The sequence below is a fragment of the Ceratotherium simum genome, chromosome 1 (assembly GCF_057802395.1).
Source record: "Ceratotherium simum simum isolate JZ-2026a chromosome 1, ASM5780239v1, whole genome shotgun sequence".
Classification (NCBI taxonomy): Eukaryota; Metazoa; Chordata; class Mammalia; order Perissodactyla; family Rhinocerotidae; genus Ceratotherium; species Ceratotherium simum.
Genome location: NC_141900.1, coordinates 101,669,399 through 101,685,073, shown reverse-complemented (window position 1 = coordinate 101,685,073; position 15,675 = coordinate 101,669,399). Strand labels below are relative to the sequence as shown.

Genomic DNA, 15,675 nt, shown 5'->3' with positions numbered 1-15,675 from the left:
ATCTCATAATATAGATCCTTGTAATTTTGTTGCTTTGATCTCCTTACCATTTTGATGTTTTGAAACGGAAACAAAATAAAAAATTGGGGGATTCTAGAGACCTTTACATGGCTGCCTTCTAAGAAGAAAGATGAATTGATTTTAACATTTGGGCTAACTAGATTAATAGGATTTCATACAAATTATGAGATATTAAATATAATCAACAGTCTGGCTGGACGGAAGAGCAGACTGGGCTGTTTGTTCTAGTTACTTTCACTTGTTCCCTCTGGCCTTGTCCTCCTGCCCATGCCCCCACTACCTGCATCCTCCGTCCCCTCTCTCCCGTTACCTAGTGTGGAGCCACCTCCCCTTGTCCCCTTCTCTCCCACTTACAAGACCGAATTGAGAGTTATTTTATTCTTTTGACAGAAAACAGTTCCCTACCCTTAGAAAGTAAATCTCTACATCTTTGCTGGTTGACTTCTACGTCCCTGTCAGTGTCCTAGGGCCCACACTTCAGGTACCGCCCACCCATGGCAGACCTGGCCACTCCGCCCTTCCTCATTCTAATAGGATCTCTGAGAAACCTGTCAACAGCAAATTAATAAGGTAAGAAACCAATGGTGGGCACAATGCATATGTTAGGCTTAGGTATGTGAGTTTCTTCTGAAAAGATCCAAAAAAAAAAAAAGAAAAAGTCAACATTGTGTTAGCATCTCTTACATCTGAAAAGAAGTGGATAACCTTTTGCAACATTTTTCTATTTCATCAATATGAAATTCACCTGTTCTATTTGAAATACTTTGATATTAAAAATGTGAAAGTCAAGTGCTCTGTAGAAGGAAAGGCATGTTTTTGTTTCCTTCACATCAAATGTTTTTCAATATGGTTCCAAACAAATTGTCATCTAAACCATATTTTTTTAATATACTTGTCAGGGCCAAAATGAGGATATTGAGGAAAAAAAGGTAGGATTTCAAAATGCCACTTTCACGGCTCCTATAAATGTCTTTTTGGCCTACTGCTTGACATAAATGCTTCAGCCTTCATTTCTAATTATCCTGAAGGCAGATACTAATGCTACAATTGAGATGAAGTTAAAAATTTCCCAATCTTATTAACTTATTAGGCAGCTTCATTTTCTTTCTCTGTCTCCATCTCTGTCTCTTTCTTTCCCCCTCCCACCTTCCCTCTTTTCCTTTTTTAACATTTTGGTAGAAAATATATGGGGTCTAGAGGCATATAAGCCTAGATTTTAACCTTGGTTTAGACTCTCAGCACCATATTTACTGTTTTTCCTTCAGTGAGTTAATTCCCCCTTCTGAAATTATGTTTTCTCAGTAATAAAATGGAAATAGTGATATATAACTTACAAAATTTTGGGGATGGACTGAATGAGCCAATACATATAAATGCCCATGGTAAGCATTTAATAAATACTAACGCCATTTTCCCTCCCTTCATTTATATCATAATCTAATTTGGTGATAATTATTTTTAGGTATTATTTATCCAACTATATAGACGACAATATATTTAGCCTGAATTCCAGATCCAACACCAAGAGAAAAAAAGAGGTAACACTTTAAGAGAATTTAAGATAAGGGGTGAAGATCAAAGTGGCTGTGGCATTCCTAGTCAACTAACACTTTGCAACACTACTCTCTGTCCTATAAAAACCACCCAGTCACTGGTTTTGGGACATAGTAAGCAAACACAATAGGGTAATAGAATCTAGCCACCATTTGGGTGACAGTATTTGAGAGAAGTTTTACCATTCATTGCTGGAAAACAACAACTTGGAAAACATACAGTCTCTGAACTAAAACTTTTGCATTATTTCATTCATATATAATTCTATAAAAGAGAGTTCCTTCAACTTTGTTTCTCTGAGATTCTTGAACATTACCTTTACTTCGCATAGCAATGGGATTTGATCCAATTATAAGTCAAAAAAAAAAAACAAACACTGCAAAATAATGTTGATGGATGATTGAACAACTCTCCAGTTTTCCTAAGGTTATGTTCTTATTTGGATCAATGGAGATGCTTCATTTTAGGCAGAACTCAGAGAATAATGAGTTGCTAATGCCATCTCTCTGGTGGATACAAGCCTTCTTGGTTAAGATGTGGAACAAAGCCATCTATAGTTTTCTCTTCTTTTTAATAATACAGAGAGAAGGAAAGTCTTTGTCTTCTGATTCATCTTCCTGAGGAAAATTGATCTACTTGATTCATTTAAATTGCCATTGCTATCACCATATAAAATAATATTTTATTTGATAATATGAAACCAGGCTCATCTGTACTCTCATCAGAAGTGGAGAGACAAGAGAATAAAAGACCTGTCAACACCTCTAACAGGTGGATTTCACCTGTCTATGATGACATACAGAGGTGTATGTTACACAATTGAGGGAATAAATAATTGCGACTCTAGAAAAGGGTTTCTTTGTTGTTCATTTAAAATAAATAATCTTTACTGGCTGTGACGGTCAGTTTTATGTATCAACTTAGCTAGGCTTCAGTGACCAGTTATTCAACCAAACACTAATCTAGGTGTTGCTATGAGGTATTTTGTAGATGTCATTAAAGGCCATTATCAACTGACTTTAAGTAAGAGAGAGATTACGCCAGATAATCTGGATGGGCCTGACTCAATCAGTTGAAAGGCCTTAAGAGTAGAGCTGAGGCTCCTTTGAAGAAGAAATTCCACCTTGAACAGCAGCTTCAGTTTCTTCCCGAGAGTTCCAGCCCTCCTTTCCTGTGTGTGCCCCAATTTTGGACATGGGTAGCCAGGTGGAACTATTGTTTAAACTAATTCCTTGCAATAAACTCTAAATATATGTCTTTTATTCAACAGTTCAATCTCTCGGGTTGAACCTGGACTGATACACTGGCCAGAAGAACTCCAAACCCCTATCTCCTCCCATTCCTAAGCTTCCCCAAATAACTCCTGATCTTCTCTCCAGATGCAACCTTTGCAAACAGGGGAGGAGGGATTACCTAACGCAAAATACACAATCAAAATTTTTAGAAAGTATTATGAATTCTAAATTTAATCAATCTTTTATCCAAGATGTACTAGTAAAATTCCTTCAGTATTTATGTCATATACAAAATAATTTCATTTTCATTACAAAAAAGTTTCAGTCTGTATTTTAAGGGAAATGCTATTTAAAAAGTATTACCTTTACCCTCCTTGTGTTCTCACAGCAGGTAGCAGAGTATTTTGTATTCAATAAATGTTTGCTGAATGAATAACTGAGCAATTTCTTAACAATACTCTAGATATTTTCAAAGGATTTTTATAGTAAAACTCTGGATTTTTTTTTAGTATCCTGTTGAGCAGAGGCATTTTTAAACACAATTTATAAAATCTGACCAATTAGGTTTATCCTTATTTTATGATGTCATTAAAATGGATAATTTTAAATATAATATACAAACATGAAAATGTTTATGATTTAAGTACATGAGAAGACAATTTCTAAACAATATAGAGGGACATAGGATAACTTCAAAGTTTCCATTCATTCCTATTTTAGTCATTAAAAAAACTAAGCTACAGGGGCTGGCCTGGTGGCGTGGTGATTAAGTTCGTGTGCCCCGCTTCAGCAGCCCAGGGTTCACCAGGTTTGGATCCCAGACATGGACCTACACACCACTCATCAAGCCGTGCTGTGGTGGCGTCCCACATGTATAAAAATAGAGGAAGATTGGCACAGATGTTAGCTTAGGGCCAATCTTCCTCACACACACACACAAAAACTAAGCTACACACATAGGCACTCACAAAATAAAATGGCAGAAATTTTATAGAGGGTCAATGTCCTTCAAAGTCTCACCTCAAAGCTCAAAAAGTTGGCAAGTTGAAATTCAGTAACCTTTTAGTAGAAGTCAAGCTCTCCTAAACAAATTTTACCTTAAGATTAACCTATTAATCAGAAATATTGACCAAAGATTTCTTGGCAAAGAGCATTTCTAATCACAGACAGAGAAAATAAATGACAAGAGAGAAACTGTTCTTTCACGGTGGTTGGAGAGACGGGGGTGGGTATGGGTCCTGCTGGGGTTAGTTCTATCCTCACTTTGGTGGCAGGGCTTGACCTCTCTACATATTCATGCTTTCTTCAGTGTGTTGGAAAGAAAGGTTTATAATAAGATAGATTTTCATTTGAACCCCAGCTTTCCCACTTCCAGCTACAGTGAGCTTCAGTGAGTTTATTCACATTTCTGAGCCCTATTTTGCAAAACGGAGATAATGAAATCTACTTTGCATAACTTTGAGAATTAAATGAGATAAAATGTCAAGAATGGTATTGGTCAATAGAATTTAATGAAAATCTCTACCCTTTTCTTTATCTTCCTTCTCAGAGCAGGTGTTCCTCTTCTTTACCAAGGCAAATTCCATACTCTCTTTTCTCTCCTGGGGCCTATTATATTCCTTTTCTGTCTTATATCCTTAGCTTCATCCTCTCCACTGCCTCCTCCATTTATAAACTTACTCATAACTCCTTCATCCTTAAAAATATCAAAAATTCCCAAACCCTTGCTTGGTTCTGCCTTCCAATTAAGCAGCTCTTCTGTATTTATCCATCCCTTTACCATCAAACGTTTTGAAAACCTTCACTTGCTGTTTCCTTTTCCCATTCATTCTTTAGTGGATCCATCCACCAACCTCACCAACATGAAACTCCAGTGGCCTCCCAACAGCCAGTACCAGAGGCTGGCTTCCTCTCTGGGATGTCTCACCATTGACCACATCTTAGTTTTCTTGCTTTTGTTTATTCTTCACTTTGTTTATTGCTAAACACTCATTTCCCTTAGCTTCCCCATTATAAGGCTTTCCTCATTTGATTTTCTTCCTACTGTTCTGATCATTACTTTTGAGTCCCTTTAGTTAGCTACATCCTCTCCTTCAATTACTTTTCAAATTAGTGTTTTCTTTCCTTCTATTTTCTTTTCTTGTTCCTCCCATGACCTCTCTGAGTCACCTTATGAAGGCATTACAACGGTTCACAGTCATTTGCTTTGTCTTTACTCCTGGGTACATGGGAAGATTGCATTTTCCCTCCCTCTACAGTTAGTTACTTAATACAGAAGCAATCACAAATCCTGTTGATTCTACTATTTAAACTTAAAAAAAAAAACTTTCCTCTTAATTCCTAGAGGAATCTTCCAGGAAGACTGACTCTTCTGGTCATCTAGTCTCATCTATACTCCTGTGACATTGTGCCAGATGGTCTCTTCATACAAACTCTGCCCTTCCTCCATTCTATACTTCACATAACAGCCAGAACTACCCTACTGTAAATCATTCCCTTTGCCCTTCAGTGAAATATTTAACCTCATGCAGAGACTCTGGATTGAGCTCCTCAGTCTCCTTTCCTATCTCTCTCATCTTCAAGCTCTCTCCTCCAGCCATTCCAACCTCTCTCATTTCCTTCACAGTACTGCGTCCCTTGACCTCCATCTCAGAATCACCACACATCCTGACATCTCTAACCTGGAATTCCTTGTCATTTTTTTTTCTTAGTTAACTCGTATGAATCCTTCACATTTCAGCCTGATACAAAATTCCTGATACATAAGAAACAATAAATATTTGTTGATCATCTCATCCATTATTCTAGTTGAGACTTTCATCAACTCCTGTTCATATTGCTGAAACAGCCTCTACCCACTCTCCCTGTGACTATTCTGTCCCTTTTAACTACAGCACCCTCTATGAAGATTCTAGTTGCCTGGGAGTGGAATATTACTAGATTTAATTTTCTAATTTTACCTTTGAGTTATTACTATCTTCCTTGCTTGTCCCATTTAATTGTATCCTCCAATTTTAGTACAATTATTTAACCCAATAATTAATTAAATGATTACTCTTTTGAGTAATATACTGACTAGTCACAATAAATCTCATTTACTGAAAACACTAATCTTTTGTTGCAATGGGGCAATGTTTCTATCTATGTTATTTCAAGAGTTAAACATCATTGTTTCTTATAATGCACTGCACAAACTTGGAAAATTCACTTTCTTGATAACTTCACGAAAGTTTAGAAATTTTTTCTAACAATAGGTTGTAAGTTACAATGCCCGAGTCATGTTTTCTTGTTTTTTGGATACCACTAAATCACAGTGCAGTATCATCAAAGTATATTGAATTTTACAGAGCTTACTTTATAGGCAAAAATTGTGAACATAACTCCTTTTCAATAGATACAAAATCTAATAGTAAACTACCCAAAAGAATGGATAATTTATATTGCTTCTTTCAACAAAAGAAGCAATAAAACTATGACTTATGAGAACTAGACTACATTGAGAAATTAAAAGAATCGAGACACTGGAAAGCAACAAAAACAACACTGAATATAGTCAGAAATAAAGGAAACATATCAGTTTTATATATCTATAATTAGATAAATCTTCACATATGTAGGGAATAAACATTTCAGCAGAAAATTCTTAATTAGAAAGCAGCATGATTTGTAAAATAAATATATGAGTACAGTGCATCTAAGATATACAAATAAGCATTTTAAAAGCAGGCTAATAGTTCTTGTCCAAATATAGAGAAATATTTTGGCCATTTAAAAGCGTTAAGATTGTTGGCTAAGACTTTATTTAGTGGGATCTAATGAAACTTTCTCTTCGTGTCTCATTTATCAAATTCAAATTCTTAAGGTATTTATTTCAGAAGCAGATTTCATGTTTCATGACTTTTGCCTTTCATAATTTCAGACATTATTATATCTGCAGTTATGGGGATATAAATATAAAACACGTTAGCTTCCTTTCGGGTTTGGATAGCCGTTAACGGTTTTCTGCGTTTGGGTAGAATTAATTTATTCATTCCCAAATTGGTATGCCTCATTACAAACAGATTCTTCTATGGAATAAAATAACTTATTTGTCTTGTTTCTATGTCTTTTAAAAGTTTATTAAGGATAACTGAATTAATAGTTACAATGCAAGAATGGATATGACCATAAAGAATGGCAAAATCATTACTTTAAAGTTGATTCAATTTTTAAATTTTGCAGTAATAAAAAGAAGAGATAACATTGCAAGTCAAATATTACTATCCTTGTAAAAGTTGTGAGAAACCAATAATGAAATTCTACACTTGTTAGCTAATAGTACGGTACAACCAAACATTTATCAAAATAAAAATGAGGTCCGTATGCAGACAAAATCAACTCTTTATCATAAGGATCATTAGAAACTACAGAGTTCCAAATGAACTCTTGAGGGTAAAGCTCTTAAAATAAAGAATAACATTTTAAGTACATAGCTATTACAAACTTATTCGATATTCATTTTAATTACCATGACTATAATGAATATACTTTGTATTCAAACAGATGTCACAAGTACTACTACAGAAGTTCCAATATAATTCAGTCTTAGTTAAAAACAAGTAAATGGATATTTAAAATTGAGTGTTACCAGGAAGGAGGAAAAAAACCAATTACAGCAAACATTGGCTCCTTCAAACAGCAAGTTAAAGATTTTTATTAAATTGTGTTCTTTCTTATTTGAACATATCCAGAATACAGTAACACAAGAAAGCTTGTGATATCAAACGTCTTTTCCTTGCCTCAGCTGTTCTACAAATTAGTTAGCCTGGAAAATAGAAATTGGGAGTGTGAAAAATGACTCAGAAGGGTAGGTTGAAATTTACTTTACAATATTTAGAGACTGATCTACGAAAAGAATTAAAAAATACTACAATGCCAATTTATTTTAGCTGAAGGAACAGGTAATTATGCGTGCCATTTTATTTCAATTGGTTAGACGAGTTCCAATATTCCCTTCAGTCTTCTCCCACATGGAGGACTGGCACCATCCATGTGGTCCAACACGAGAGCCCTTCACACCGTAAAGATGGTATTTCCCGATGTATGGTCCAGAGAATAACCCACAGACGCTTTCTAAAAGCAAAACTTCCTGGGCCCCGACCAAGCTCTATCAAATCAGAGTTCTGGGGATAAGCTGTGGAATCAGCATTTTGAGAAGCCTGAAAATTCTGACACACCCACTTGTTTAAAAACAACTGCCTGAAGGTTATATGAGATAATATTTAAAACTATATATTTTCATTTCATTCCAATCAGCAGACATTTATTAAGTACCAAGCCTATGTGAATGAAAATTTTGATACATACAGGGTGTTCAAAAGGCAGGGAGCTTCTGACAAACTTATTTTTAAAGTACAATTTATTAAGTACAATAATAATTTACAAATGTCTGGAAACACAAAGAAAATAGTGTGTTTATCGTTTAGATTAACAATTAACTTTTGATTTCAATTTAGTAGTTCTTCCCCTGAAAAGGTGTCTGGAGGCTAAAGAGAAGTGTGTTTAGCTTATGATTGGAAAACAGAAGTATTGCCTAAAAATGAAATTTATCCTACTTTTCCTGATGTTTTGGGCATCCTATGTTTTGAAAATGAGGGTAATAAGTGTGTGAGGTTCCTTAGGGGCCAGGGGGAGACACATGGGGAGTCAATGAGAGAGAGAAAGGAATGAACCACAAGACCAGGAGCACTCAAGACAGTTTCTCTTACCTCCCACCTAATTCTCCTGGTGCCTGAGCTATAAGTGGCACTTATTTAAAAGTCGCATTGTGTTTTTTAACCACCAGAGCAAAAATCGAAAAGTGCAAGTTCACTTGGGAGTTTAATAGAAAAATGGAAAAACTAAAAAAATAAATAAAGCTGATGGTACCAAGTTATTTATCCGGTCAGCAATTTGCCCTCCCCCTAGCCCTACCCAGGATTGGAGACTAATGGGCTGAAATCTTTGAAATGAACTTCAATAAGGAGCCCTCACTCATGAAACTGAGTGCAGAGAAGCTGATGGGATTCATCTCTTGTGCTTAGTGTCCTGGATCTTCTATAATCCTTGGTTGACTTTTCCTAGCACTGGGAACAGGATCCAGTAACAAAAGGCCGTGATAAGTGAAGGTGAACAGAAAAACAGCTGGGCTGTAGGAACCAAGAGTGTTTTCTAGTCCAGCAACATCAGCATCACCTGGGAACTCATTGTCTCAGTCGGCTCAGGCTGCGGTAACAAAATTCCACGGGCTGGGGCCTTCAACTACAGACGTTTATTTTCTCACAGTTCTGGAGGTTGGAAGTCCAAGATCAAGGTGCTGGCCGGTTTGGTTTCTGGTGAGGGCTCTCTTCCTGGCTTGCAAATGGTTGCCTTCTCACCATATCTTCACATGGTGTAGAGAGAGAAAAAGCTCTCTCTTCCTCTTTATGTAAGGCCACCAATCCAATCAGATTAGGAACCCAGTTTATTTAACCTTATTTAACCTTAATTACCTCCTAAAAGGCCTATCTCAAATACAGTCATATTGGGGGTTAGGACTTCAACATATGAATTTTGGAGGGACACAAGTCAGTTCACAGCACTCATTCCAAATGCAAATTCTTGAGCCTTGCCTCAGACCTATGGAATCAGAAACAGGGATGGGCCCAGCAATATGTGTTTTATTAATCTCCCCAGGTTATTCTAATGCATGCTCAAGTCTGAGAAGCACAGGCCTTCAGAGACAAGTCCCAGCTCTGCAGCAAAGCATTCAGTTTCCACCACAGTTTTTCCCGTTTTTACTTTCCAACCTTATTTCTTACTGCTCTTCAACCTGATTTCTGCTTTTGCTGAACTACTTCTCACCATGACCCAAAGGATCATTCATATTCTGTCTTCTAGACTTTTGCTTACCCTCTTTCATCAACCTCGAAGTGTCTTTCTACCTCTTTAATGAAGCATCACCTCAACATCCCAGCCACAAGCATCTCTTTCTCCAAAGAGCAGAGGCACTAATTGTCTGAACCAATCATTTTCACATTTTACAGATTTTACTTTCTTAGAGTCCATGAGTTACACTTGTCTGTAATTTTAGCACAAGGCTTTGCACATAAGAAGCACTCAGATCTTTAGAATATTGTATATCATTTTGCTTATAATTCTTCTCTAAAAGCTACTCCCTATAACATTGGCTCCAATACAATAATGATTTGGGGCATCAGACAGCCTATTGGTCTGTGACATAGCATAATTCCACTTCCAAAGTTGTTTAATATAAACAATTAAGCAATATACTATTTGCCATTTATTAAGTCCTTGAGTATAAAACCCTATAATATTTAGTATATCATGTCATTCAATTCTCACAATCACCCTGAAATAGGCATTATGATCCCTATTTGATTGAAAAAGACACTGGAAACTGAGACAAGTTCAGTTAACTCCCCCAAATGCACATCCCTGGGATGGCAAGGCTGAAAAGCATGAACCTGTGTTTTTCGGACTCAAAGCACATGCTTTTATAAACTGAGAGATTTAGTTTTCTGTCAACACGTTGAATTTACTGTCAAGAACCCCAGAGTGCATGGCTCTTGCAGTAAAGATATTTCCAGAATTTACTTTGGAAACTCCATTTTCTATATCCCTAACACACACACACACACATCCTGAAGTGTTGCTAAAGTAAGCCATCATGAAAAAAGAACTGAGGTCAGACTTCTTGAGACAGATACTGTTAAATGACTATAGAAAACAAAGAGCCCTGAATTCTGTCATTCTTCTACACACTATTTACCTGCAGACGGCCTTGAGAATGCTCTCATCTTTATGTTCAAGACAACTGAGGAACTCAAAGGGAATTACTTGAAAATTCACAAGGAGCTCTCATAAACTTTTGCCCAAAGCACCTACTGATCGTTAAGCACCAGAAACAGTCACACACGTATATACACATACAAAATTGAAAAATCTGTAAGTTTAAAATTTAAAAATCATACTTTCTTAGCTTCATTCCCCAGAAAACAAGTGGTATTTTACTTTTTCACAGCTGCCTCTACTTCGAAGACTGGACTATAAGATAATAAGCCACACCTGTTGTACTGTTTGGGTAACTCCGAGCACCAGCTGAGATAGTAATTAAAAGTAGCATTCCATTCTCAGCCTACCTGGGGTGTTCAACAACCTGGACATCTTGCAGAAGTAGGAGACATACTGCTCACAGTACTCAGCACTGCTGGTGATGGCGCTGATCTGGTCCATGGAGGCGCTGTAAATGAGCTGTGTCACCGAGTATTTGTCTGGGTTGTAGCCCACCACTGTCGTCTGCATCTGCAAATCGTGAGACACTATGGTCCACACTTTGTCCTCTGTGGGGAGAAAAATGCCATGACCATGGGTCATTAGTATGCAAATGCTTCTTCAAATGTCAGAAAATAATTGAGCTACACTTTCACTGATGTTTTCCCTGAACTGATGAGGAATAGAGTTAAGGATAGTAATCTTTAAAGTAACTCCGGCCCTTTCCTCACACCTAAGTTCTGCTCATATTGACAAAGTAGAAAAGTAATATTTTTTATTAAAAACATACATAAGATACATCCTGAAAACAAACAGCCTGAGTATCTGGTTGATGCTATAACGTCCACAGCATTGAATGTGAGGCCCATGATATTTCCATTCTTTCCTGGCTCTGTAACCCATCACTCCCCCGGTAGAACAGGATTTGCTCTTTCCTGAATGAACTACGCTCTCTCACACCTCTGGATCTTTGTACATGCTGTTTGCTCCAGTCAGAATATGCATCCTTATCTTGTCAACAAATGTTCTTTTCACCCTGACCTTTCAGGTAAAATTAGACACTGCATTCTCTGTTATTGAAATGCTCTCTACATGTGGGATAATGCAAATGCGGAATTATCTTGGTGTTTTGGACCCTGAAAATTTCAATGTGTGAAAAGAAGAAGCAGATATAAGAACGATGAGATTAAATTGAAACCCTATAAACTTCTCAATTTGAATTAAAACCATCACTATGAACCCATGATAACGTTATCTTTTTAAAAATGTAGACATATGTCCTAGCTCTGTCCACCGAAAAAGCCCACAAACAGGGACCAATCTCTAGCACCGGATTGTCATCACTCAATACCATTTTCCGTTAAGAGAAAACTGGGCTCGCTGGAGACATGACTGATTCCAGAGCTGGAAATGTACAGGATGAGCCTAGAACATATTGCCACGTCAGAAACAAACAAGCTACTGGAGACAGAGGGCAGTTCAAAAACCTCCAGGGCCAGAGAAGGATGATTTGAACATTGATAAGATTTGAACACTGATAACATGGAATAAAATACATCAAGTATATTTAATTCCATGAGTTCATTAAAATAAAAAGAAATGTTCGATTTTGGAAGGTGCTAGGTAACTAACTCGTTATTCTGAATATTGAGAAATAAAGGCAAAGAATCAAGTATTTAGCCTACCTTAACTACATGGACCGTAATGTAGCTAAATGCTGCCTTTGTGGAAATATTTCAGCTCACAAATGAATACTAAATAATAGAATTAGAGTATCGTCATTTTCTAACTTCTAACAAGTAGGATCTAAGCAATGATTATTCATGGCTGCTAACATAACCAAAAATGAAAGCAAAGGAACACACAACACTACATGTGAAGCAGTGTGGGCAAAAAGCAAACGGGAATTTCACCAAGCTTATAGTCCTCACCGCCAATTTCTAGGAATTCCAGGGGAGAAGAGGACATGTTAAATGGAACCAAAGGGAAACAATCAGCAAATCCATGCTGAGGGAAACTCTATAGATCGTACAGTCTAGTTTTTTCAACAGATACATTATAAATGACAAAGGAAGAAAGACTTCCTGAACTTGTCCCTCACAAAGTTTCCTTTTTTCAGTAAATGGCAACTCCATTCTGCCAGTTGCTCAGGACAAGAGCCTTGGAGTCACCATTACTTTCTCGCTTTCTTCTACACTCATCTTCCAAGCTGTCAGTGAATCCTGTCCGCTCTACCTTCAGTATTTATTCAGAATCTGAGCACTTCTCACCCCCACACCACCACTGCTCTGTCAAAGCCTCCACTGCCTCTCGCCTGCATCACCACAGTAACTTCTAACCAGTCCCCCACTTACCACCCTTGCACCCTCACACCCACCCTCCACACAGCAGCCAGGCTGAGCCGTTTCAAATATTAGCCAGATTCTGCTCCTCTGCTCAAAGCCCTTACGTGGTACCCTCGTGGTCTAGTTCAGAGTAAAAATCTAGTTCTTGACGTAGCCGAAGGCCCTCCATGATGCTGCCCCTCCTTGCGGCTAGCCATTCCCTCTAGCCCTACTAAACTCCCCGCACTCATTTGGCTCCAGCCACACCGACCTCCTGGCGTTCCCCAAACATGTCAGGATGTCAGGCGAGCCCCTCCTTGGAGCCTTTGCTCCTGCTGTTTCCTCTGGCTGGAGCCGTCTGTCCTGGGAAATCCTCAGGGTCCAGGCCTACTCCTCCTGCTCTGTGCTCCAAACCCAACTTTTCCTTTGCTGATTCCCACGCCCACCACAGCTGCTTCCTGTCTCCCGTCCTGCTTCGTTTTTCCTCATAGAACGTATCTCTATCTGACTTAGTGCATATTTTCTCTATTTTTTTTTTTTTTTTTTGTGAGGAGGACTAGCCCTGAGCTAACATCTGATGCCAATCCTCTCCTTTTTTCTTGAGGAAGATTGGCCCTGGGCTAACATCCGTGCCATCTTCCTCTACTTTACATGGGACGCCGCCACAGCATGGCTTAGCAAGCAGTGCGTCAGTGAGCGCCGGGATCCGAACCTGCGAACCCCGGGCCGCCGCAGTGGAGCGCGCGCACTTAACCGTTTGTGCCACCGGGCTGGCCCCTTTCTCTATTTTTTAATGTCTGTCTCCCTATATTAGAAGGAAAGAAGGCAGGGACAGTTTCAACGCTGTAGGCACAGTGTTAGAACAGTAATTGGCACATGGTAGGCCGTCAAAAAATAGTAGTTGAATAGAAGAATAAATTAACAAAAATAAACAGAATACAAATACTTGACCCAGGAACTTTTTAACGTCACTTTGGTTCTCCTTCTGGCTCTGCTCTGACTATCCCGAGAGACTCTGGAGAAGCCACTGCAGGCCTTTGAGCCACAATTTCCCTTCATCTGTAGCAATGTGCCTCCACATTGGAATACTTTCCAGCTTGCTCTTCTTAAATCAGTTAAAACAAGTCCAGTTATGGTGGCCCCTGTAGTAATACATTTTCTATAGGATAATTATTTTTCCAGTTTTCCCTTTGGTCTGATCAGAACCACCTTCCTTTAGTTCTTCTGATATAGCAAAGAAGCTACAATATATTTTAGTAATTCTGTCACTTTCTGACACGATTCTGACAACAAACTGATCATTTATATCCAGACCTGCACATTTACCTTCACTTTATTAAAGATCCATTAATTAAATTAGGCTAATTTTATCTCTTTTCGTTACAATCAGCTTCTGGCATAGAATTCTCAAACGTTTGACACTACATACTTTCCTTTTTTTTTTAACAAATCCTTACCAGGACCTTGTCCTGTAGCAACATTCCAGAACACTCTTCAACTCATGATGGAATAGCATTCTAATCTGACCTTTCTTTAAAGGATCATAAACCCTTTTTGAATGTACACAAAATAATGTTCATAAAGGCAAACACTAATTTAAGCAAGTAAAAAAAATGGTCACCCATTATGGTCTCTGTCAATAACTTTAAAAACCTTAACCAATTTGTCAATGTTGATGAGTCTCTAATACTTTAGTCCTAGTGACTTCTTGGCCCTAAACTCTACTTCCACCCATCTCACCATACACATTTCAGTATCAAACCCCTGCGCACTATCATCTTTATATTTGTTGTATAGCCCACTCCTTCATTCAACAGATATTACTGAGTGCCTATTATATGACAGATACGGATCTAGGCACGAGAGAAACCACAGAGAAAAAAGCATTCACACATTTTTGCAGCTTACATTCTAGTGGGGAAAAAACAGATAATAAGTAAAAAATTAAAATAATACGTCTAATTGGCAAGAGACAATGGTGAGGAGAAAAACTACATCGGGGAAGGGAAGAATAGGATGTGTGAGGGGGACTGCATTTTTAAACACAGAGGAAATCATAACAGGCTTCACTGAGAGCGACATTTAAATAAGTAAGGTCATTATCCAGCAAGCCATGTGAATGTCTGGGGAAAAGTCTTCCAGACAGAGGGAATGCAAATGAAAATGTTCTAATTCTGGACTGTTCCTGGTATCATTCAGGTATACAAGGAGGCCAGTGAGTGAGGGGAGAATAGCGGGAGTTGAAGACAGAGATGTAATGGGGATGGGCAGGGGTGATGGAAAGCCGAGGGCACTGGAAGGTTTGGGGCAAGTTAAATAGTATGCTTTAACTTAGTCTTTGACAGACTGTTATTTGCTTCAATAAGATTATACTTCAGAAAGGTTTGAAAAAAGAAAAAATATATACCTTAAAAGATCTAAAACTTTTTACAATGTCATGGCATTATAAAAGGTAATATGTAAGCTCTATTTTGATGGCATTAAACAATTACTGTTGATGCATCTTGCAAATTATTTTTTAATGCTTGCATACTACACATTGCAATGTTTCCTTTGGAACCATTAAATCTTAGGTGACAAATGGATAGTAATGATTTTTCAGGTATCCAGCATCTAGAAGAAAGAAGGTTATGCTGTATAGATTTTCCTTTGCTAGTATTATAAATGAAAAAATGAAGAATCTTATTCCCATATTCACAGTGTGTTTTATATAATATGTATTATCAGATATGTGTGTAATGCAAATAGAA

General features: G+C 37.7%; 1 protein-coding gene across 1 annotated transcript in view; it reads right to left on the bottom strand.

The window, feature by feature from the left end:
- CNTNAP2 (contactin associated protein 2) overlaps positions 1-15,675 on the bottom strand; it is a 1,356,851-nt gene that overhangs the window by 600,476 nt on the left and 740,700 nt on the right. Inside the window, exon 13 of the mRNA XM_014787667.2 lies at positions 10,970-11,170. Coding sequence (XP_014643153.2) covers positions 10,970-11,170 — 201 coding nt within the window. The remainder of the gene's footprint in view (positions 1-10,969; positions 11,171-15,675) is intronic.